General features: G+C 40.2%; 1 protein-coding gene across 3 annotated transcripts; it reads left to right on the forward strand.

Annotated features, from left to right (window-relative positions):
- Window positions 1–17,011: 17,011 nt before the first annotated feature.
- LOC137298178 (uncharacterized) lies at window positions 17,012–25,901 on the forward strand. 3 transcript variants are annotated; one of them, XM_067830329.1, is made up of 8 exons: window positions 17,021–17,447; window positions 19,480–19,722; window positions 20,634–20,802; window positions 21,083–21,229; window positions 21,815–22,105; window positions 22,657–22,914; window positions 24,143–24,268; window positions 24,705–25,901. In XM_067830329.1, exons 1-8 carry the CDS (start codon window positions 17,106–17,108, stop codon window positions 25,088–25,090), a joined length of 1,962 nt encoding a protein of 653 aa, XP_067686430.1. In that variant the 5' UTR covers window positions 17,021–17,105; the 3' UTR covers window positions 25,091–25,901. The 3 variants fall into 3 exon arrangements, with proteins under 3 accessions (XP_067686431.1, XP_067686432.1, XP_067686430.1); XM_067830330.1 differs by lacking the exon at window positions 21,083–21,229 and having other exon boundaries at window positions 17,012–17,447; XM_067830331.1 differs by lacking the exon at window positions 22,657–22,914 and having other exon boundaries at window positions 17,015–17,447.
- The last annotated feature ends 332 nt before the right edge of the window (window positions 25,902–26,233 follow it).

The raw sequence follows: 26,233 nt of genomic DNA on the forward strand, positions 1-26,233 counted from the left end.
GTTACGTAGACGAGGGCCTCAAGCATACACCCTGTTTTGCAAAGCCCTAGAGGAATGCGGGGAGATACAGGCCCTAACATTACTGGGACATGAGACAGATTAGGAGATGACTGAACTACAGGATCCCAGATGCCATTTACATCTAGGTGACAATGTGTATGTGACAGCCAAGACATGGGACGATGTTTTGAGCATACATGTGAGAAAGTATGAAGTGTACCCGAGTGGCATGGCCTACCCAACGAAGAGGGGTATTGTATTGAGTTTGAAACACTGGATGGAACTCCCTGGAGCTATTCGATCCATTGAAGAGGCTGTCAAGGAAGGGAAACCTAACTCCCAATGGCATTTGGGAGCTAATGTGTTTGTTACCATGGATAGTACGGGGATAGAGATTCGACAGTGTTGTTGGGATAACTCTATGCAGTCTATGGTTCCTCGTGCCAAAGGTATTCTGCTGTCCATGGATCAGTGGAAGAAACTAGGTTACTGTGTGGAAGTGATGGCAGACTTTGTACCCGAACTGAAGAACATGGTTCCCTGTATGGCACAAGAGGATCATCAGAACCAGATGGGATATCTTATGTGTTCTTTTTGCAACCCTTCTGGATATGACATGTGGAGTAACTGACTATTTTTCTACGGATGGAAATCACCCTTCAGCAACTTTCATCCATCGGTGTTTACCTTGAATGGTATGACATTTAATTGTGTTGAGCAGTGTTACATGTACTCTAAAGCAATGTACTTTGGAGATTTGGACAGTGCAAAGTCTATACTACAGGAAACTTCACCAGCAAAGCAAAAACGTCTTGGGCGATGTGTGAAAGGCTTTACTCAGAAAGCGTGGGACACTGTCAGTCTTGATGTTATGACAAAGGCTGTCATGGCTAAATTCTCCCAGAACAGTGACTTGAAACATATATTGATTCGATCCTATCCTAAGCCCTTAGCTGAAGCTAGCCCCTTTGATAAACGATGGGGAATAGGAATTGATGCATCCCATCCAGATATTGACAAACCCTGGAAATGGCCAGGGGAAAACTTGTTGGGAAAAATGTTAATGTACATCCGTAAAAAGGTGTTGTAAATATTGTCCTTGCTGTAAATAAAGTATTGTATTGTATGTTTGTCTTGGGTTTTGCTTAAATATATATATAGCATGATGCATGTGAGTCATGTTTAGTTGAGTTTGAGATGGCACCTTGGGAAGACTACTTGAACAGGATCTATTATGATCCAGAACATCCTGGTAGTTATGCTGGACCCCAGAAGTTATACGACGCTGTCAAAGCTGAGGGTCAGTTTAAAATTGGTCTACATCGAATCCAGAAATGGTTGAAAGGTCAGGAGAACTATACGATGACTCATCAAGTCAGAAGAAAGTTTCCACGAAATAAGTATATAGTGGAAGGTGTAGACAGTCACTGGCAGTCTGATCTCATGGACATGGTATCACTGGCAAAGTACAATGATGGGGTCAAATACCTCTTGGTCATCACAGATCTATTTTCACGTTATTTGTGGGTAATTCCCACTCCTGTCTTCAAAAGGTCAAGAAGTGGTGAAAGCCCTCACCAACTTATGGAAAACCGAAACACGAAAACCGACATGGGTTCAGAATTTAAGAATCAGTGGGTAAAAGCTTTTTTGAAAAAGCATAATGTAAGTCAGCTGTTTACACTGAATGAAACCAAAGCCCCTTATGCTGAGAGAGTGATTAAAACCATTAAAATGAGACTGTATCGTTACATGTTGAAACACTTTAAAAACAGGTATGTGGATATCTTACAAGATGTAGTCAAGAGTTACAACCACACCAAACACAGAATGTTAGGACAGTCGCCTGCTAGTGTAACTCATAAAGATGAAGATGAAGTGCGACTCTCTCAATATTTAATTCAACCCCGGACATTTAAACTCAGTAAAAAGAACTTCACCTTCAAGGTGGGGGATAAGGTCAGAGTGAGTCATCTTAGGAGACCATTTGACAGAGAATACCAGGAGAAATGGTCTGGTGAAATCTTTACAGTCATCAGGAGATGTTGGTCACAAGACAATGACATGTACAAGTTGAAAGACTGGGGTGGTGATCCTATTGAAGGTGCGTTTTATTCATCAGAGCTACAAGCCGTAATAGAGAACCCAGATCAGGAGTATAGAATTCAAGACATTGTCAAAACACGGACCAGAAATAAACGGAAAGAAGTCTTAGTGAAATGGCTTCATTGGTCGAAAAAATACAATTCTTGGATCCCAGAAGCAGATGTGAAACAGTATAAAAGCACAATGTAAACTCTTTTCAACGTCATTTATCATGGAAGAGACAGTAGAGACACAACCTCTCTCACGCAGCAGGTCTGGTGAAAGTTGGACTTTGCTAGGTCGAAAAGTGGCCAAAACAGAAACAGTGTTTTTCTCTCAAATCATCATAATTTACATTGTGGTGATTACGTGTATTGTCAATTTGTCCCTAGACAAAGGAAACTCCAATTTGTGGACAGCTCTCCTCAGTTCCAGTCTAGGATACCTGTTACCAAATCCCAAGATTAAATCTCAACATGGATAAATACATTACCATCAGAAGTACAGACAGTGAACGCCTATATCCCAATAACAAACCTTATAACTTCAGAGTAGATTTGAATGATCCTTTACATCTTGACCAGAGATGGAGAATAGGACTGACAGAAATATCTATATTGTCCTGGGACATAGATAAAAAGTCGGAATGTCGAGAAATTTATATCTATTCCTCCATGTGTGATTCATCCTATGTGGGGGAAACTAAACAACCATTACTGAGACGTTTATGTCTCATGGGAAACCGAAAAGAACGTTCATTTTCATTTTCTCAATGCCAGTATGTCCCCATGAAATTGAGAGATATGCAGACTGTGGATGTCTATATAAATGACCACGAGGGTAATCCAGCTTCATTTATCCGCGGTCCAGTGACAGTGACATTTCACCTCAAGCCGCTCCCGTTTTGGTATTCATCATGAATAATCCACGATACAAACTCTTCGTACCCGATGCCGAAAAATGGACCCGATTTTACATGCTACAGGCTGAAGGGAAAGGAGATCCTTATCACTCCATTATGCGTGGAGGAGAAAAATCTGCCATGATGTCAGTGGATCGTTTTTTAGAACTGTACGATCCAGAGTGGAAGAAGGAGAAACCAAAAGAAACAACCTCAGAACAACAACCTAAAATTAATTTCGTCACCCCGACTCAACAAGCAGTGGAACAGGCTGAGGCTCGTATACAGATGCAGAAGAAGTCTATAAAAAGGCAAACTAAAGGTGGAAAAATCAGTTCCTCACAGAAGCGCAAGCTGTGTACATCTAAACGAAGTGGCTCTGGTGATAACTTGGATATACCCACCAAAAGCAGGAAGAAATAATGGCTTCATATACAGAGAGTGTATCCGTTGAGGCTAACGCTGATGAATTTAACCTCTTTACTATACCTCCTACCTATGCGTCAGTGAATAAACAGTATTATATGACCTACAGACCGACGTCTCAAATTACAACCGATTCCAGTCCCATTGAATTTAACATCTCAGGACAAGGGGTAGATTACATTGACTTGAGGAGAACTCAATTACATGTACAGGCCAAGATACTCAAAGCAGATGGAACAGACATTACAACAGACGAAAAAGTAGGACCAGTCAATTTATGGCTTCAAAGCCTGTTCTCTCAAGTGGATTTGTCTCTCAATGGAAAACGCATTACGAGTTCGACCAATCTATATCCCTACAAGAGTTATATCAAGGTTCTTCTCAACGAAACCACAGCATCGAAACAATCTCTACTACAATCTCAGCTCTATTACAAAGACAGTGCGGATTCTATGGATGAATCTGATCCTAATTCAACCAACGGGGGTCTTTTTCTAAGATATGAATACACTCGTAATGGAACCGTGGATATGTGTGGGCCTCTCTATGAAGATCTGATGGATTCAAAACGTTACTTGATTAATGGCGTGGATTTACAAATACGAATGTTCCGCACCCCTCCTGCATTTAATCTCATGTGTGCAGAAGACTCACCCAGTTACAGGGTGAAAATACAAGATATCTATTTGCGAATGTGAACGATTCGACCCAGCTCAGCCATCACCACCAGTCATGCCAAAGTTCTCGCTCATCACACAGCAAAGTATCCTTTCACCAAGAGTGACATCAAAACTGTATCGTTACCCAAAGGACAGCTGAACTACACAGTGGATAATTTGTTTCAAAACAAGGTCCCCAACAAAATTGTAGTAGCATTGGCATCTTCTGAAGCCGTCAATGGCAGTTACACCAAGTCACCCTTTAATTTTCAAATGTATGATCTCAGTTCTATTGTTCTTTATGTGGATGGAGAATCACTGCCGGGGGAAGCCCTACGGGTAACAAAGAAACAGTACATCACAGCTTATAATGCTTTGTTCGAAGGAAGAGCATCCATAGGGTTGGGTATTGAAAGGTGACGACTTTAAGGGCGGATATGCTCTGTACCAGTTTTGTCTTGAACCCTATCATTTGAAAGACGACTACTTGGATCTGATAAAAAGAGGAAACCTAAGGCTCAACCTCCAGTTTAGCAAGGCATAACCTGAGACAACAAATCTGATTCTCTATTCCGAGGACAATCTCATGCTGACTGTTGATAACGCGAGGAATATATTGTACTCTACACCATGAATACACTACAGCTGATGTGTGCCCTCAATACGGATGGAATCACAAAACAGTTTCATGTGACAATAGGTGCAGCAGACCAACTTCCTAAGAGAATCATCTCGTACCCCCATGGTTTTATCATCAATACCCAAGATTCAACACAAGGAGGCCAGCATTGGATCGCTATTTGGTTACATTCACCAAATTATGGAGAATTCTTTGACAGCTTTGGAAAAAGACCCAGTTACTATCGAAGAGAATTTCAAGACTTTTTATGTAAAAATGTATCACGTTATCAGTACAATACCAAAGTACTTCAAAGCAGTGACAGCTCTACCTGTGGACTCTATTGTGTTTACTACATTATCATGAAATGTAGAGGATATGTGTTGCATGACATTCAAAGTAGTTTCGCTATAAATGCAAAGGTCAATGATGAAATGATGTATGACTATGCCTCTCAGTATTTTAATGCATGTATGTAAAACTGTCCATACTATCTAGATTTAGCACGTGTTTATAGTGATGAGACAATGTACCTGGAAATAAACATAAAAAAAACACTGTAATTCCGCTAGCCCACAGAAGTCCCCAATCGGAGAAGGACGGTTGGGAGGTATGGCACTGTGTTCTGTTATTATTGATATCAACAAACAAACAAACAAGGTATACATTTTCATTGTTTAATGACCCCGTTTCACACAGAAGTAGCACTACAGGTTAGGGGTCAACCCATAGTCTACTTTACAACGATATTTTACAATGTAATCCATTTGAAAGGTTTCTTCTTTTTCTTCTGTCGAGTATGAGCTGGTATCCCAGGAGGTTTTGATGTCATTTCTGGTGTTTTGGATTTCATGTCCACTTCCAGTCGTTGTCTGTTGCCTACAAGACCTTGAGGCACATGTATCTCTTTTAAGGCCTGATAGAATTCAGTCAGGCCCTTGGGTTGAAAACGTTTATACAGATACTGGGAGTCCTTGAGTAAGTCTGCAATATGACTCCCTGCAATGACTTGACCCTTGTAGATGAGGACACCTTTCTCATCCCATGATAGTCTATGTTCAGGGTCACTCTGAATATGTCTCAATAAAGCAGCACCTCTCTGTCTGTAAGGTTTGGGGAGCACACTCAGAATCAAACTGGTATCCATGGGTTCTGACTCATCAATGGTGGTATGATGATTCACATCTGAGGAGGAGGGCGCATTCATTGTCCCACCACTCATTGGATTCATGTGATATTTCAAGAGCCGTTTATATTTATCCATTGGAATGAACACCTGTTTTTGGATATGCTCCATTACAAAGTCTTCAATAAAGGCCCAACAACCTTCAACACTAAACTAATGACAGCCACACGTTTTGGCAATAATTGTTTTTTCTTTGTCTTAGATACGGTTTTATCACCGAGAAAACGAAGCACTTTTCTGTGTTTTCTCAGTACAGTCCACTGTTTCTTCGACAGACGAACATCAGTATTTGACAGATTATAAATAATCTCCACCAAGACTTTTAATTGGTCATCAGTCACGCTTTGCAACAGCAACTTCTTTTGTACAGGAGATGTACTCGCTTGCGAAAACCGTAAGAAATATCCGTTCTGTCTGAGTGTCTTAGATATAATGACGTTTCATTCAGTGTTCAGCACAATTTATAAGCACAACAGTTTGGATCACTGGTGGCTCACTGAATGCACATGACAACCAATGTCACTGATATTTATAGGCTCCTCCAACTGACTCATGTGTGTAGTGACTGCCATTTACAATATAGTCCATGGGTACCATACTCCTACCTCTCCATGTGAGGGTCAGTGTGTATCCTACAGTTATTAACAACACAAGTATACACCATAGACAGATAATAATACGTTTCAGTACAGGGGGTAGTTCCACTTTGGTTGTTGCAGGAATATTCAGAGACACATGACAGTCCTCAGCTTGAGACTCCATGTCTACAAATGACAAGGTCTCTCCTAATGTCGACTGTTTATACTCTTGGCACATACACAATGGGATCTTCCCCTGGAAAAATGTTGGTTCTGAGTCTCAGTTTATCTTCTGCACGTGGAGACATGTCCAACACCAGGTAGCCATAGGGCTGTTTCATAGCATCTGTGTATGCTTCCACGAGAATCCCTGCACGTCCAGGACATAACTGTTTTCCAAGGGTCATCATTTGTGATGTATCACGCACATTCTTGAACAAGACCAGGTACCACGTGTTCAGGGCTATGGTTCGTGCAGATTTGCCTTGTCCATACAAGTTCTGAGTTATAAATATCACACTCAGACGTCGATGATGACAGCCTTGTGTAAACAACAGTTCCATGTCTTTAGAACTTAACACGTGATGTAACAGATCATCCAGAATAATGAGTCCATGCTGCCCATCGGAGGAAAACTGTTCAATGTCTGCTTCCGTAGGTAATCCCTGTTGGAACACAATGCTTGGCACTGTTCTTTCCACATCGTCAAACAGAGATTGATAAACACCATAACAGTATAGTATTTTCTGGGGTGGGTCCTTCACATACATGCCATTCACATGTTGCAACAGTCTGTACACCCACCGAGTCTTTCCTGCTCCTGTAGGTCCAGACACACAAATGCTGGAGCAAGGTTCAAAAGGTGTTAAACTTTGTGTCTCCCACCAAGGTTTAGTCGGATCAATCACAGCGTGAGGACTCCAAGTAATGGCTGCCTTGGGTGTAGTGGGTTGAACTTCAGCCATGTCCTCCCTCTTCATTAACCAGTACCTCTTATTCTCAGAATCTAATTTGTGAACTTGAGATAAATGATTGGATAGTTTTGAAAGTTGTTTTGCAGTACATCCAGGCACAGGACAATCTTTCTTGACACGGTCCTTGCGGTGAATAACCTTCTTCACACATCAACTGTTCATCCTGTCTGCATTCAAAGTCATAAAAGATAAATTTACTCTTGGTCTGGTCCACGTCACTAGGTTTCTGGTAACAGAGATGATCTTGCTCCACCACTTCTTGACATCCAGGGCATTTCCATTCTCCGCATTGGTGTAGTTTGGGATCCCTTTCTCTTCGGCACAATACTTTCTTACACATGGTACATTTCCAGAACCACTCACATTTAGAGGGTATGTATGTGCCTTTCTTTACATTTCTTTTTCCAGCTTGGTGTCGCTGGAAACATTCGGGTGACCTACAAGTCATATGGCAATGACGACAAGTCAGTGGTGTATCTATTTCAGGACACTTTTGGCTATGGCATACAATGCAGGTCTCAGAGCAGGAATGATGCAATTTGTCATTGTAAGGTTTTAAACACCGCTCACAAAAATAGGAGGCTGAGAAAAATCCAGTACTGTTGACAATAGCATGGAAGTGAGCTTGTGGGTTTTCGACCAGGTAGAGAAAGAGTTTGGGCTGTTCTGACTCTTGAACACCAACCCTGATAAACTTGTTCCCTCTTTCAGCGCTGACCACTAGAATCTGTCATGACAAGGACGATCTGGAGGGATACCGGCCAATCTACATAACTTCAGGGCTAACTTTCCTTGCTCATGGCGTGACTTGTCTATTAATTTATTATAAAAGTGTTTGGGACATTTTCGATACTGTAGGACCAAGTCTATCAGGGGTGTTTCAGTATGACCAGTGAGTTTCTTCCATTCATCTTGACCGATTTGATTAGCTTTCGCCCAGCACACAATAATGGCTCTGACCATACATAGGTCATCCTCGTTGACAATCTGTACTATAGACCGTTTCAGATGAATAGAGTTGCTTGAACCTGCGAGTTGTGTTATGGTCTTATTGGATCGTCCACCTCGAGGTATACGTATGATTCCTATATCCACATGAAAGGAGACATCCAAGGCCAGTTCTTCACGACTGTTTAACACTTTCTCGATGTGTTGCATGATCAGTTCTGCATTTAGATGCGACAGAGGCTGTAGTGGTATGACAATAGCCTTATTTAAAGCTTGATGGTGGATAATGACCCGCCCCAAATCTCCTTCCTGAACATCATCAGGGGTGGTTTGCTGTAAAATCGCTTCAAACATGTCCTGAAGCTTGGTGAACAAAGTTCTGAGACTCTGACCCTGCCATTCGTCATTAAATTTGATTTCATACGTTGTACTTATGGCCCCAGTCCTGGCAAAAGTCTTGGTGTTCTTCTCTATAGTATAGGGTTGAGTTTTAGGAGACTCAGCATCAGGGAGGGGTGACCCTACACCACCATACTGGTAAATTGTACGTTGTCTTTTTGGAGGAGTAGGGTCAGTTGACAGATCTGCAGGACGCTTGGGGCAGGTCTTCTTATGTTGTCGCAATACATACATTTTTCTGAATGTGGCTCCACAGAAGGAACATGGTACACCCTTCTGTCTCTGGACCTGGTTTAATGTTGGATCAATACTGTCCAAGTGGGGAATGTCGTTAGAGCTGGGGCCATATAAAGACGTCATTTCCTCCATTTCCCCATGGGTAAATTGAAGATCTTTTACTAGCTGATCTTCAGGTGTTGTTACTGACTGATCTTCTGTCTGTCTACATAGCAAGCATATAGCCCTCATGTCTACTCGCTCATCATTGGACAACCCATTTTCTTCTGCCCACTTGATCAACTTGTCATAATTGTCAAACGTATCTATTTTGGTCTGGAGGTCCATCTGAAATAAAACAAACATTCACCCTGAACCATACTTTACAGTATTGTGCCATTTTATCGTTATTGTGTCAACATGACAATAAAATAGTCTGTCATTATTATATCCATATATACACTTATCATCATTTAGAAACGGTCACGTGTCGGCAACTGTTTGGGATAGGTAGCCGTTTTGGTTATGTGTCCGTTTTCATTGAGGGGCGTTTGTGCACAGGTTTGACAGAGCGGGTTTGACACAGAACCGGTTTTTAGGCTGAGACACGCGTGTACCTAAAACCGCGCGAAAATGTCTTTGTTTGACTGTCTACCTACCCTGAGAGTGAGAGGGCAGAAATGTGCGACGGGTTACTCTGCGGCTTCATGGATTATACAAGTGTATGGAATTTGTGTGATATGCAATATTTAGACGGGATATTCTTTCTTCCGATGGATTATTCTTTATTTTGATGGGAGAGGACCTTGTTTGTGAGTATACCCTTCATGCTTTTCATACTGATCAGGCATGTATCTTTACATTGTTTTAATGGCACCACGCATCATGATTCATGGTATGTATGAACATATGATTATGATTCAGAGACAGGACCGCCATCTATATTTTACATTGAAATGTTTAATATCACCACACATGGTACAAGATGTGTAGACGTTAATGGAGTTTATGAACTGTGTATTTATACACAGTGATTTTACCATACACGCTATATAAACATGCAATACATAGTGTTTGTTTTTGCAGTATTAGTTTTTATTAGGATTCAGGCAAAGTTAACAATTCTTATTTATTTGTTTTCAACAACTAATTTTATTGTAACTGAAATAACAAGAAATATCAGCAACTGTTTTATTGAAAGTGAAATAACAAGAAATAAAATCAATATTTTGAAATCTCTTCACCGCATATGATTGTATATTTTTTATGGTTGTTTCCTTTGTTAAGTTATTAGGGAAAAGTATTCGTTTAGAGCATAATTTCAGCATGAATAGTGTATATCATATACATTTGTATGACACACCGAAGTGTATTCACATCATTGTGTTGCATTGATATAACACATGTGGCTCATTCTACAGGGATTCTAATATTCTGTATGCATAGTGATTCTACAGGGATTCTAATAAACAGTATTCTGCATTCATAACGATAATAACTATGATTTTTAAAATTTTCATTTGTATAATATGAAAAGTGTCATTGGGTTTCAACATGGCGGCTGGTGGACGCGATCTATGACCTGGTTCCACGTTGGGCACGAGGGCCGTCATCCTTCACGGTTCATTGAGCATAGGTACTTCAATGTTATGGGCGAATGCACCTCACGCGGAGGCTATCGCACATGAAAAGAAAGATTAACACGGACACTCGGGAACATGTATACGTATGTGATGTTATTTACAAGTTAATGTTTTCATGTTTTCTTAATCTACATGCTTGGGCGGGAGAGGGGATTCCCGTCAGTGGATCGTAAACATAGCTTTACATGGCTGTCGATCGGACTTACGGGTGGGTAAATGAGTCATTCATTGTTGGAGTACAGTCATACCCATCCTGTTTCTTCACATGAATGGGTTACTTGTCCCAACCCCTCCAAACATCTAGACATGCTGGATATATTCTCAATATTGGATCTATCCATTCATGGACATACCTAGATATTTCATGGAACTATTCTCAGTGACACTGTGCAGCTGGATACAATGCATATATGTATTCATGGAAACGTGTGGGTACAATGGATGTATGTATGGATCTATCATGGACATATCTGTGTTGAGGAATTTCTTATGGATGCCACGAGGTAAGTTGTTCTCCCTTAGATGTTTGTACCAATGTATGAAGGGAAACTTACCTTGATGTTCTGTTGATGTATAGTTGAAAATATGTATCCACACAGTATGTAATCCAGTGAATTGTACACAGTGACACAATGGATCTCCATATACAATAGAGAGGAGTGACTCATGGTCTAAAAATAGACTCACCAGGTGTTGACACAATGGATCTCCATATACAATAGAGAGGAGTGACTCATGGTCTAAAAATAGATGTTGACTCTAAAAAAACTAGGTCAAATGTGGGAGTATATAGGCCCCTATACTACTAACAGCGGACAATAAATCTTTTTGCAATGATTGTGTCAATTTTGTCTAAGGTTTGCGGGACTCGATGGTATACCGATCGCCCATATTTACCTGAAGTATTGCGTACAATGGCATAAAATAACATTCCAGAAAATCAAAAGCATTTTGTTCATGTAAAGAATCGAAAACACATGTCATGTGCAATCCCATGTTTGCCATTAAAGGTGACTATGCTTGTCGTAAGAGGCGACTAACGGGGGCGGGTGGTCAGGCTCGCTGACTTGGTTGACACTTGACATCAGTTTCCAATGCGCAGATCGATGTTCATGTTGTTGATCATTGCACGGTCTGGTCCAGACTCGATTATTTACAGACCGCCACCATATATCTGGAATATTGCTGAGTGCGGCGTAAACCTAAACTCACTCACTCACTCACTCACTCACTCATTATTTCATTAGGGACGGTGAGGTAACGTGGAAGATGCAGCCGTCGCTCGTCACAGGTCAAGGTTCACGGGTCACGGGTTCTACTACCTAATGAGCCTACCTTGATACTTCTGGGAGTGTATCAAAACGGCGTAAAGCCATACTTACTAACTTTGTGGGGCACGTGGTAGCCAGGTATGCCAATCGCGGGCTTTACATCAAATGTTGGGTGCCTCCCCAAGGTTAAATGTTATAGCAACTAAAACCTGACTAGCAGATATTTCGAATAGTTCCAGAACTACTAGTTATCATGTATTAATAAGAACGGTTATAACTGTGCATTCTCTCCATTGATCCACCATTTCGACAGAAGAATAACAAAATGACCAATTCTTATAAAACGGACAAAACCCATTTACCCAGTAGGATTTCCGTGCCATTTTAATTATGGATGAATGCATAAATGCACAGCTTCCTAAATATATAAACTTTATCAACGGCCACCGCTGGCCTCAGCCCCTTCACGTCGCGTGGTAGCCAACTCATTTACATACTTTCTCCTTAATGTAACCATTATTTATACTTTGAAAAATATTGATACCTTTGTTCTCTTTTCTGAAAATTAACACTTTTGGGTTTAAGAATTTGTAAACCAAAACAATCCCGATTGGATGAAGAGGAATGATCATGGCAACGGCGGTAAAACGTTTCACATGCATCGTGATTAAGAAAAATACTACTGCAGTCCTTTTCCATATGTTCAACATTTTTTTCCTGGAATTGACTAATGGTCTGATTGCGTACAGTTAAAAGTCGTTGTTACAATTATTATATTTATCATGTTTGTACTGATGCGTTGAATTTCGATTGTTGTAAGTCGCACGTGGCTGACATAGTTCTATTTTTTCACTTTGCTGCATATTTTTCCACCTGTGCGTAAACTCGTTTTCACAAATCCGAAGTCGTAATGGATTTCGTGGACGATGAATTTCGAATAACGTTATGACTATGGATATATACATCACATGCCAGTTTAGCACAGCCATAATAATGCTGCTTGTCTATCTATACAATAAGGATATTCTGATAATTTAAGATGCCACTGCATGAAACCTGTAGTGCAGGGTAACTGAGGAACCCACATCTTGTGCAGGAAACAACATTCCTGGTAGCTGGAGTTCTTGGAATGACAGGACCCGAGAAGGCCCCCGGGTAAAGTCGTCGTCCAGCAACCCATGCTTGCCATAAAAGGTGACTATGCTTGTGGTAAGAGGCGACTAACCGGATCGGGTGGTCAGGCTCGCTGACTTGGTTGACACATGTCATCGGTTCCCAATTGCACAGATCGATGCTCATGTTGTTGACCACTGGATTGTCGGGTCCACACTCGATTATTTACAGACCGCTGCCATATATCTGGAATATTGCTGAGTGCGACGTAAACCTACCTCACTCATTGTTAAAGGAAATGGAGTATAGATATTGGTGTTGTAAGGTATTTTACCTGTGAAGATCAGGGTAAGAATTGGTCTTCAGCTGCCCATGCTTGTAGTAAGATCGCGGGGTCAAACTCGCTGTCAAGGTTGACACATGTCATCTCGTAAATGCGTAGATCACTGGATTGCCGACTTGATTGTGTGCTAATTGTGGAGTTAGACAGCAAACACACAACAACACTGTATGGTATTTCGTTCTGGTGACAAAATACTGTCACCAACTGAAAGCGGACTTTTGAATTCATTCTGTGATGCATGTCCAGGTCCTCCCGGCAACCTATGGTTGTCGTAAGAGGCTACTATATACTTAAAGGGTTTAACATGCGCCACACGTCAATCACTGGTGTTAAGAACAACCTGTGATAGATATACTCTTTAGAAAATGGGGAACTGCAGTTTTTCCCAAGTAGATTAATGTTGCGTGTGTTCAATTTTCATTTTCAAAAAAATAACAAAAACAAAAACAAAAAAAACCCACAAAAAATAACAAATAAAAACCACTAACAAAAAGACTGATAAAAGGTGATTGTCAAAAGTGATTTAAACCTTGAAAACCGTCAAAATCAAGAATGGCATGCACGTGCATCTTATGCGTTATGTTTGATATTTGTAAAAAAGAGAAATGGGAACAAGAAGAGAACATTTCTACCTTAAAAATTTTTTAACGCTTGTACTTCCTATTCAAATTGAAAGTTCAGGTCCCCTACGTTTTGAGAGTATATGTTCGGTAATAGTGCCGTGTTCAATAAAAAACGCACACATACTGATTTTCAGTTACCCGTGATCATACAGGTCTTAAATAAGGTAATGCCATTTAATTTCACTGTCATGTCCATAATGCATTGTTTGTTGTTGCCATTTCAGCTAAAATCTTGAAAGAAACGTCCTCAGTGAATGGAGCCTTGTATTTTGCTGGCGTGTCTCTGATCATTGCCGGAGTCGGAGCCATCATTGCATGGGTGTTAATAAAACGTTGGCCAACTCTCAGTGATGAACCTGTAGCCCAGGCATTTTTGATGGGCAGGGAGGACATCGCCGACAACACCGGTGACGACCTTGGCGACGACCTCGGCAGTGGAGACACAACTGGGGTCCAATAATCATTTGTTGCATGAGTCGATTGATATATTAGATAAATAGGTGAACTCCAGTTTTTAACCTACGAGTTAGATACTTGGGATGTGTATCGGAGTCAATGTTGATATGATGAGAATGTTTTGTGAGTGCATCACCACCTGCACTTCATTGTACAGTAATCGATCTTGAAAGATGATTGATGTATGAGGTCAAATTTGCATGTGTATGATTTTCAGTTTTAAACCAAAAATGCTGGAAACAAACACTAAAACTGTGTGATGCAAGATGAATGTCAAAATTAATGGTCTAAGTGATTGATCTGTGGCAGACACAACTATGTACATAGGGATTTTATTATTTTAATGTTTTCTGTTCTCTATATGTATATCTGTAGGCTACTTAATAGGTCACGTGTCCCTCAAGCCCTTAACAAACCCAAGCCATGACCTGATCAACTGATTGGCCAAGCTAAACCTCAAAGTTAAATCTTTTTGTCTAATAGCCTGCACTCTGCACAAAGTCACCACACAGACAAGTTGACAGACACTTGACAAATCAGATGAGTTTAATATATCTCTGTATATATATATATCATTGCACTTATATGTTGTGATACGTTAAATATGTTCTATTAAAGTAAACTAGGCGCCTGATATTGCCTAAATGTCATCCATTATCTATAAACATAAATATGCTAAACCAGGCTTAGCAGTTGTAAGGTTTCTTTTGTAATTACTAGCAACTTTTCTATTTCTTTGCTCTTGCGTGCATGAAAAACTGTCCGAATGTGTTGTAGAATAGCCCTATTTTAATTCTGTCGTTTAGGTATGTGTATACAATATGCGCATTTAGCATTTCACACAGCACATCGGCTTTTATAAGCGTCTTACTCTTAGTTATCATAGTAATTACATTTTATTCAGATATATTCGGGATACAGACTGTTGCTGTGCTCTGTCGTCACCCCAGTCTCACCCACAGGGTAGACTCATTGTTTGAATCATTCATTTCAAATTTGCATTATAATCCATGTATTCCATTAACTATATCCATTACATTAACAATTGTAATATAGATCAGTTACCATCCAACGCATGTAATGTGTAAACAACAATTTGTAAACAAGTTCATGACCTTGTTTAACTTAGAATGTTTATTCATATATGTCTTGTTATGCACTCGATAAGATAAGTCGTAACCTTATCGTGTATTTCATGTTAGCTAGTCTGTTTATAGCTACTAGTAATAAGTATTGCACATTGATGATTTTATGTACTATTCATTGTATCACAATTTCTATAAATATTTCAGGGTGACTTATCGACCACAAAAAAATAAAGATTCCTCGGGCAATAGCTCACACCCGTAGCGTGTGTTTGTCGTTTGTGCATTCACTGCCCTGCTACAGGTCGACCTTCTTGAAAACCGACAAAATCAAGAATGACACCCCATGCACGTGTATGAGGCTACGGCGTTGTGCACATGCATCCCATGCTTTGTGTAAATGGTGGAGCATTCATGCGATTTCTATCCTTGAACAGTTTTTTTAACGCTCATTCTTCTTATCCCAAGTATTCCTTACATTTTAAGAGTATATATACACTGCTTGAATATCTATGTCGGACATCTATGATAAACTGCTAAATGATGACGTTACAAATGCCTTTTGAAGATAGTTACAAGAGTATTTAGTATAGATGATGATGATGATGATGATGATAAATCTATGATAGTAATAGTGATGTTGAGGGTATTATGATGGCGTTGATTGTGATGGTCACGGCTCTGACGATGAATGAGTGTATTTGGATGTATGTTATGTTGTTCACTGGTCACGAGGAGACAGGGAACAAACAAACATCGACGGAACATCAGTCCATGAACCCCGAGGGACCAGTGAACAGCTTATATTGTCGCTTTTTGGCTGACTGAGAAAGTATTGCTCAATGCGCTACAATGTGACATAGCGACAGGCCCAAGGGAGTTTACATGGGTTGAATGATCCGAAAATGAGTGACGAAAGCATTGGTCACCAACAGTATGTCTTGCATAGGACAGCTACATGTCAGCAGAAGAGAATGACTAAGTCGACCCACTCAACCCTGTCAACCCTGTAAACCCAGTCACCCCAGTCACAACGGCGGAGATGTGAAAACGTCAGTGAATAGCCATATCTGCTGTATTCAGATAACAAGAGAACAATTGCCGTCTAACCCGGTAGTTTATGCTTGAAAGCGTGCATAATGGGCGTCCATATCGATTTCAATGTTGTGTTTGTGGCACTCTTCACTTTCCTCAAGCAAAAACATTTCCATCTCGAACCTTGATCTTAAACGAACTTTTGTTGGACAAATCAGACTACACGACTATGATTCATGTGTATATGTAAATAACAGGTTCAAATACTCAATTAATACGTAACTGTCATTTAAAATACTACGACGGTTCTCTTGCCTTTCAGTATAATTTTCAAAGTCTGACATTTGCATGTACTGTTATGAAACCGGTATTGCTTTCATATGCAATTTACCTCAAAACAAAATAGCAATACTTCCTTTTCATACGGAATTATTTTTCTGGGACAAAATCGTTTACGTTTATACATCACCAGCATCATTAAGTGTGTCACACAATACCGTGTGATCATTGCGTCTGTGTTTTCGACACATTGAACAGAATTTGACATGTCTGCGGACATCATCCTACAATCGTCACTTCTTGAACCTGGTGTTGAGCTCTTGTGTCTCGAAAAGGAAACCCTTGGTACTTCTCATGATAAATCCAAGGAAGGCTTCGTCACAGGTTCGAGCCACCGTGAGCCCCAAGATGGGGACATGCCTTATCCGCCTTGCCGCACATCCGTAGAAGAAACCAATCCAGTTGAATCTGATGGGGAACCTTCTGCTGCCCCAACTCATGATTCTGTAAATGAACTCTTTGTTACCATGTCTGGCCAGTCAGGTGAAGATGAAACAAGTGCTGAAACTTACTCCATTAAAGAGAAAGACGCAGAAGAGAAAACATCGGTGAGTGATCTTTGTTTGAATATTTGATAGTACTAACGCCGCCAAACACACTTTGGCGAAAGATGACAATCTTCTGCGGGAGTTTCGGTTAAGTTCGTTGAGAAATAACCGAAAACACCGATTCATAACCTTAGAATGATTCTTTTGTATATTAAGATTAATACCGTGTAATACCATTTCTATTAAACGCGTTAAAGAACGAATACACTCACATATTTGTACTCTTTTAACCATTACATATAAAAGAATTATGGTTAGTCTTAAGCGAAACATCAAATCCGTTCTTTACGCGAGATTCATTAATACCGAGCGTTAATACCGACAACGAAATCATAGTCAGATTATGTAACTGTCGCTAGTATGACGTCATTTGAGGAGGAATTTTCAGTTAGTTGTATATAAAAAGGATTTTCAATTAGTTGTATATAAAATATGTAACAAACTTGTCGATTTACTGATTTCCCGGTGTCAGCAAGGACATGCCGAATCGTTGTGTTGCAGGCAATAACAACTGACGAATCACAATGGCGTCACCGCCGGCAAAACGTTCGTTACTGAGAACGGTATTGATGAATTCTGCTTGTTACCCTTTGGTATTCGTCGTTTCTGAGTGATATTTAAATCGGAAACCTCTTTGTATTTTATTTTTAGTAAAACTTAGTTGACAGAGTGTAACTGACGAGTGAAATGGAGTTACATGGCAGATGAAAAAACTCGTCCCGGCCAGCGGCTGCATGAGAGTGGGAAGCGTACGCGTATTTTCTCTCGAATCAAATGATCTATCTGACAGATCACGTCCGTCTAAGATACTAACAGGGGAAGGATAACTTGTTAATAATTATGTTGTTCCTCTTAACTTTTTACACAAAAAGAACCATGAACACTGTCACGTGTTCACGTTGTTGATCGTTTCAATATCTATAAAACAGCTTGTGGCGCCTTTATTTCATAATGGGATGTTCAAATCAGTAATGTATATATATTAATGTAAACAAACTCACAAAACAACCACAGCATTATAACCTATACTTGATCTTATTTTGTGAAATCCTAATTTACAAACATCCACAATTCTGGACTTCATAAACTACCAGCATCTATGTACAGGAATGTCACACCACCATACCACAAAGAATACCCAAGATGCAGTCTGCACCTGTACACTAACCCATCTTCCAGAAACAGGAAACCTGTGATGGAAATTCTTTGAACGGAGGATGCACTGCACGTTTAAATGTGTGATATCCAGACATCTAGTGTCATACTTAAATTACCGATTGCAAAACGTCAACAAAACGAAAAAACATGATCTGAAAACGATCAGGTGATTCTACCGCCTCCCTTCGAAATGCCATTTCGCGATTCATCACGGAATAAATATTTCAGAACACATCACTTGATATATCATCATAAAAGGGTAAAGATATACTGTTCATGCACCAGCGTTAACGTTACCGATGAAGGTGAAGACTGCACTGGTTAACTGTCTCTAAGCGTAATAGCAACACGTACAGCACACACTGCGCGTACAACTGTCATTGCGCTGTCATTTCAAGGTTAGGCCGTCCGGATCAGGGCACCTAGTGAAGACTTCACTAGTGATTAGTGAAGAAAAGATAAATTCATAAAGATCGCCCATTCTGTACACCCGTTGGTGAAATTGTGGTCACATGAGGTGTTTTCACAAAGGAGAGCACTGCATGCACCCCGCGTCGTTCACCACGGTTGAAATGAGAGGATGCGTTAGATCATTCTATAAAATACCTTGTTCTACCCATTGTCATTATAATTCAAATGTGGAGTTTCTTTTCTTCTTCAATATATATGTCGAAATGAGTTTTCATTAACAGTAATGGTAGATCATCATTCCTGACCACACAGCATAATGTTTGCTTAATGGATTGGGTATCTCAAAAACTACACCACTCATACGGCCTCTCTGATCTATTACTTGGTCAATTAGACAATGCAAATTTCTTAGTAACAAGGGAATCGTCGCACTAACACACGTTTTTCCAATTAATTTTGAAAGACTCTACAAGAAAACAAGTCCACTATGAAAACACCCAACGTCGAAATCGTGTCTAATACTCATGGCCGAACTGACTACAACAATGCAGCGTCGGCGGAATACCACTACATTGACAACGTCCAAGACTCCGTCTATGAGCAGGCGACGGAGGAAAACCAACCGGAAGCCGAAAATGATTATGAATTCATTGCTGAAACCAATCCTGGTTATGACTACATTGAACCAATAAACGACCCTCGTACGGTAAGTGTTGTTTCTAGGTCAGTAGGTCTCAACATTACTCTTTATGCTCAGCAATATTATGAATAGCAAAATACTAAAATCCTTAAATTTTAAAAAAAAGCATATTGTATTTATGAGAAACGGACGGGGTATTTGGATGCAACTTGGAGCACTCACTCTGTAGTATTAACATAAATATTGTTTCCCTTTCTTTATACAAGACGGACAGATAGAATCGGGAACAGTAGAACAACAATTGGAAAAGTTAAAATAATCTTTTTGAATGACAAATACATGTTTGAACAATTTTAAATACATATATGTTATAATTTAGTCCAACAGTCTGATCTGCATTGCAATAATAGGTACTCAAAGTTTATGTTCACAACATTGTGGAAATTAGACATCATGACAGTTCTCTATCCAGTATATGTCTGTCCAGTATATAATTGACACTCAAATAAGTAATGGTAAGAATTTCCACGGACATTTCCACAAGGGCTGGGTTATCATGTATATCAACACGGAATAGATCAGTGGACTACACATGTAACGTAGTTTTGTAAGGATCATTACATGCCCCGATTCAAAATCAAACTATTGAGGAACAGATTCATGTTTTAGAACAATATTAGTTAGAAACTTCTACGTAATGAACGTCACATTGCATTAAAACAACGACCACTCGAGACCAGTTGTCACGATCGCCATTTTGGTTACAGTGCTAACGGGTTCTCTATGAACTGCGAAGAAGTATCGTAAAACGTGTTTCATTCGGAAATTCACTTTTCTGAACCAAAATTAACATTAATACTAATACGTTAAAAAGGAGCCTAATTTTCATGATACCAATATAACTTATAAAACTGAAATGCAACTGAATCATAACGTCCTGGTGATATAAAACTTTAAACTGTTTTTCCTGGTTTCAGTTTTCGAGAAGGGGTATTGTTTTTCTCGTACCCATATTTGCTGGCGTGGTAGTGAACACCATGGCTGGCTTCTTCTTTGTGGCCTTTCTACTGCCGATCCCTAGAGTTGGACAGATGGTCTTTAGCAGGGAAACTTCTACCGTATTCATGGTAGTTAACGCAGCGGCAGGTATGATATGTTGGAGACAACTGATTATAGTTTGTGTTTCTTTTTAATAACTATTGTTCATCATCAGATCGGCGAGCGAATAAAACATAGGATAGACAAGTCACCGTTTTAACACTGACCCACCAACGCTTAAAGCATCATGGCCACAAACGTCATAAATTTTCGGTCTGTTGTGTCAGTAATTGTCAAGGAAAAATGTATTCACACAGAAACTAAATATTGTCATATTTTGCATTCACTTACGAGGAGGAACATGTTTCTCATATGTTGTTAATTTCAGCGGCCTCTTCTGCTCCGCTTATGATCAGATACGGCTTCCGCAAGGTCGCTTTTTTCGGAAGTGTTTTACTCATCTTTTCCTGTATCTCGTCGTCATTGGCAACCATAGATGACCTTAAGACTTTCATCACACTCAGCGTCATGAAAGGTCTGTTTCGAATCGATATTCGAGTGAAACCTAGGAGGTATAGTGTTAGTTTCTAGACAAGATCCTCGTGTAACGAATACATAATGTAATGAGTCATGGGCATATTGAGAGGCATATTGAAGGTCAACTGAAAGCTGATGAATATGAGTGTTGTGAAAGGAAATTTGGAAATGATGACACAGCTAAGTGTGCATTTGTGCAGTGTATTTAAAAAGGACAATTACATGACTCACTCTTTTGGCTAAGCCTAGCTAATTTAGTTGACGCGTTATCGTATCACAATTGAATAGAACGGTGTTCATGCTGATGATCACTTGGTTGTATGGTTCAGACTCGATTATTTATGGACCATCGCCATACAGCAGGAATATTGCTGAGTATGGCGTTAAACAAGAAATCAACCAACCAACTTCTTCATTATGCAACTTCTGAATGAGACTACAAGGTGTACTCAACATGCATCCATTTATTTCCATTCCCACTAGCCTCCTCCAACAAATCAATTCTTAAGAGTTACATATTGATATGAAGCCTCTGTATACCCAGGGCTCGACCTTGATAAACGCCTTTCGATTTCCTTGCTAGGTTTTTCAGTTGGTCTTCTTCGATCTACTGGAGTGGTAGCTACAGTAGACCACCTCAAGACTCGCCCAGCTGTCGCAGTTATCATCAGCTACAATAGCTTCATCATTGGAGCAGCTAGTTCCCTACTCGCCCGCATTCTCTCCGACATAGGGCTTGCGATACCTGCTTTTTTGGGACTTGTGGCGGCATTGTTTCTACAAAAGAACTCACAGACCCATCAAAATGTGACCATGCTCTTCAAACACCCACCGTTTTATGCCCTCGTATTGCTAGCAGCTGTCTGTTCTATGGGTAGGTATTTTAGATGTTGTTACTTGAAGATAATGCAGAGCATGAATCAAAGTTCTGTGATGATCCAGCAGTCACGGGAACCTTCACTCGATATGAAGGTTTATGCCCCGTATCTGTTAATGGTCTGATCTTGACATTGGAAAACAACTATGACTGATACAAGAAAAATGTTTTTGTATTCTTTTTAAAGGTGATGTTTGGTATCACTTTTCAACCTTTTGAAAACATTGTATGCCGTCAGTCTTACAAACAGGTCAGGGCCGGTGGTGTAGCCTAGTGGGTAAAGTGTTCTCCCATCACCCCAAACTTCTGATTCCCACATGGGTTAAATGTGTGAAGCTCATATCTGGTATCCCCCGCCCTGATAACGCTGATAATCCTAAAAGGAAGGGGAGATACTTACTCACTCACAACAAACTGGTCAGAAGCAATCCATTCGAATGTCATATTCGCCAATACATGTGTTGGTCTTGTTGTCACAGTTGTGTGCTAAATGTATGTGGTTTTCCATGTCAAATTATAAGCCTCATAGATGTAATAATGTCTGACAGGGTTTGCAAGCAATCCAGTCTTCGCCATGGCGTCTAAAACGTGGACGATTATTATGGTGATTGCTGTCTGCATCATCCCTATCATCGTGCTGGTTGTTCTGTTGGTCATCCGAAACAAAATCAGATTCCTGACAGAATGGCTGAAAAGGTCAGCCCTTTTATCCATGGGACTATCGGTCGTAGGTGCTGGTGTCGTTGTCACTGCCCACAAGGTGATCCCTCCTGATTTGGGGGTTTTCAGTACTGGATTTGCCTTTCGTGAGTAAATTAAATCTACTTTACTCACTCCACTGCACATCCATAGAAAATCTGGAGATTGACTATTTGATCACATTGGAGTGGGAGGGTAGTTGCAATATATATTATGACTCAGACTGTTGAAAACCAGTAACGTTCTCTGACGCATTTAGTGTCAATGTTTTGAATAAAACATGAAAATAATTGTATAATATTAAAATGGTGAACGCGACCGTACTTGGTTGGAAAAAGCTGGATTTCAAGTTTTATCAACACTATGCCCTCGCTAGCAGCATTCAACAGCTTCTAATACACTTCTAATAAAGACTGGGGTCCAATTCACACAGCCTTCGCAGTGCTACGGCATTCGCAAGCCTGTGGTAGCTATTGGTTACGGCATGTCGTAAATTTACGAACGCTTTGTGGGTCGGAACCCACATCATTTCTTCGTTTGCATCCACATTGAGCAGATGCTTCTACTCAACGCTTTGTACGGGACCGTATGGTGGCCTGGTGGTTAAAGCGTTAGCTCGTCACACCGAAGACCCAGATACCCCACATGGGTACTATGTGTCAAACCCTTTTCTGGTGTCCTCCGCCGTGATATTGCTGGAAAATTGTTAAAAGCGGCGTAAAACCACTCACTCACTCAACGCTTTGTACACCCTAACTTCTCATTCTCAATGAACACATGTTAAACTTTGATCGACGCTCATAGTGCCAATCATTGGATTGTCTGGCCCAGACATTATTTTCAGCAGGAAAATTGCTGAGTGTGGCGTTAAACACCAAACACACACACATTCGCAATGAAGGTTTATATAGATCTGTGCTGGGAATGTTATGAGGTTGTCTGTTTTGTCCGATAGAGACAACTGAATGCTTACAGGTTGTTCAGCTTCACCTGAGTTACTCCACATGTGCATGACCCGGGAGGTCAACCGGCACTGGTCGAGTTAACTTCGTTAAATAGGGGAGCTCGCTGTCGAAAAGCCCGAACAGGAAACATTAAACCATCTGCGACTAACTGTTTAAAGAAAGTTAGCACTTTACTGACGATTTCTCGACACTGATATGTCAAACGCCGACCTTGTCTCGGTTGTTTAGGACATGTTGATAATCCCCTGACAAAGTCACGCCCCTTCACAATAATAGACCAAATCCGTTGTGACACGACCACGCAATGCATTAGTATTCACTTGATCAGGTCAAGCTGAACAACCTGTAAATACTTCAATTTTTGTTCCAGTGCTCTCCCATCTGATGTTGCCAGTAGCTCTGGTCAGCACTACTGAAAGAAGTAGCCTGGTGTTGGCCCTCCCTCTCTTGTGCTGTTGCCAGTTAACGGGAGGAATTATTGGTGCTAAGATTGCGGGTGAATAGGGTCCGGTGTTTCTGTAGATTGAGTGAAGTTTTGTTTGTGCTGTTGCATAACGCCGCACTCAGCAATATTCCAGCTATATGGCTGCAATCTGTAAAGATCAACCATACAATCATGTGGCTGAAGAGGAGGATATATCAATTCTAGAAAACATATAACATGATCTATTTAACATGTTGTCTTTTTGTACGCGTTTGTTTCATTAAGTTTCTTATTATCTTTAGTAAGTTATTATCACAGATTACAATTTCATGGTGATACACATAATAATCAGTAATCCAAGCTTTTCGGTATTTAGTTTCAAGTACGCAATTAATACATTCCGTTGTTGATAATTATCGATTATAGATACTTATCTATGGAGATATCATTATAGTAACTGTCTCATAATGATTTATGCTTACAACAGCATCTGTCATTGTGATTTTAGACAAAATCCTGAGGGAAACATCGTCAGTAAGTGGTGCCATGTATTTCGGTGGAGTGTCCCAGATCGTTGCCGGAGTTGGAGCCATCATTGCATGGGTGTTGTTGGTAAGACGCGGGTCCCGTCCTAGCCATGTGCCTGCAGAAGACATCATCCGTCGGGAGGGAGATCACCCTGGTGATGGTGAGAGAGAGGATCATTTCGAGGTCCATGTCGAAGACCATGTCCAGGACCATGTCGAGGTCCATGTCGAAGACCACGTCCAGGACCATGTCCAGGACCATGTCGAGGGTCAAGTCGAGGACCATCTCCAGGACCATGTTGAGAGTCAAGTCGAGGACCATGTCGACAACCACGTCGTGGTCGAGGCTGAGGACTCTTGCAACTGATAGGTCTGTACACAACCAAGCTGGTGCGACAGACTTAGGATGGTACACGGCAGAACGCTGGAAATAGCTTTCCTGTATCCAAGGAGGATTTCTTTCTTTCTCATTGTCTCTCACTTTTTGTCTGCACAATTGTTCCATGATTTTTTCTGATTTTTTTCAAAGGGTCAGTGAGCACCTACTGGTGGAGACTAGACTCCTTCTAAATCTGTTATTACTACAAACTGGTCAGAGGTAATAAACATTCAACGTAAGGCAAAATTGTGAAAAATAGCAATGCTGCCTCTTATTTTAGAATATGTCTTTTTATACAAGTTATTATGGGGCAGCTTTGAACTTTCTGGCAGTGATAGAAGTGATAAACATGTCTGCCGAAAACTTTCTGAAGTAAGTTGAAATTGTAAACAGAGGAAGTATCTCGAAGTTTTTGTATTGTGTTCATAAAAAGTATTTCAGTGGACTAGTGTGTTATCAAAATCGATGTTATCCTCATTTTCAGTTTCTAATAGTGTCAGCGAGCCTAACCACTTGATCCCGTTAGTCGACTCTTACGTAAAGCATAGTTTACTGAAGATCAATTTTAACTCTGATCTTCACTAGTTTTACCCATTTCATAAACACCCAGTGTCGTCACAAACTTTTAGAGATCCAAGCAAATTATGTTTCACAAAATGGAATCTTTTTTCTGAGGATAATCAAGAAGGGTTATTCTTTTGCATTGAGTTTTAACATTTGTTGGATTTTATACTCGCTGTTCCTGAACAGCATTTTGTACTGGATAAATCACCTTCAATAATAAATAGATTGATTCCTCTGTGTGTTTGGGCTTGAAAATAGATATGTCCAGGAAATCGGTTACGTGTTGAAAACGTTATTGCCAATAGCAAAGAACATAGCTTTAACATTGGTTAATTCAGTAAATACCGTGTTATGCTATATACCTATATGCGTAAGATTTTAAAATAGGTCATTAAATGTTTTGGATGAAATATCGAAAACAATAGTACAAGGGAGATAACTGGATGGTTTTACTTTATACATACAAATCAGATTATGTGGTAATGACTGAATGCAATATCCGTCATTTGCCACAATGGTTATAGTACCTGTGATCACCTGGGTTAGAACTGGTCTTCAGCTACCCAT

Source organism: Haliotis asinina, chromosome 10, assembly GCF_037392515.1.
Source record: "Haliotis asinina isolate JCU_RB_2024 chromosome 10, JCU_Hal_asi_v2, whole genome shotgun sequence".
NCBI classification, from domain to species: Eukaryota; Metazoa; Mollusca; class Gastropoda; order Lepetellida; family Haliotidae; genus Haliotis; species Haliotis asinina.

What these genes read in the sequence shown, in the direction of transcription:
- LOC137298178 (XM_067830329.1), top strand. Translation starts at nt 17,106, where the DNA reads ATGTCTGCGGACATCATCCTACAATCGTCACTTCTTGAACCTGGTGTT. An exon ending in ACGCAGAAGAGAAAACATCG is followed by an intron (nt 17,448 to 19,479) that starts GTGAGTGATCTT and finishes TAATTTTGAAAG; the next exon opens with ACTCTACAAGAAAACAAGTC. An exon ending in GGTAGTTAACGCAGCGGCAG is followed by an intron (nt 20,803 to 21,082) that starts GTATGATATGTT and finishes TGTTAATTTCAG; the next exon opens with CGGCCTCTTCTGCTCCGCTT.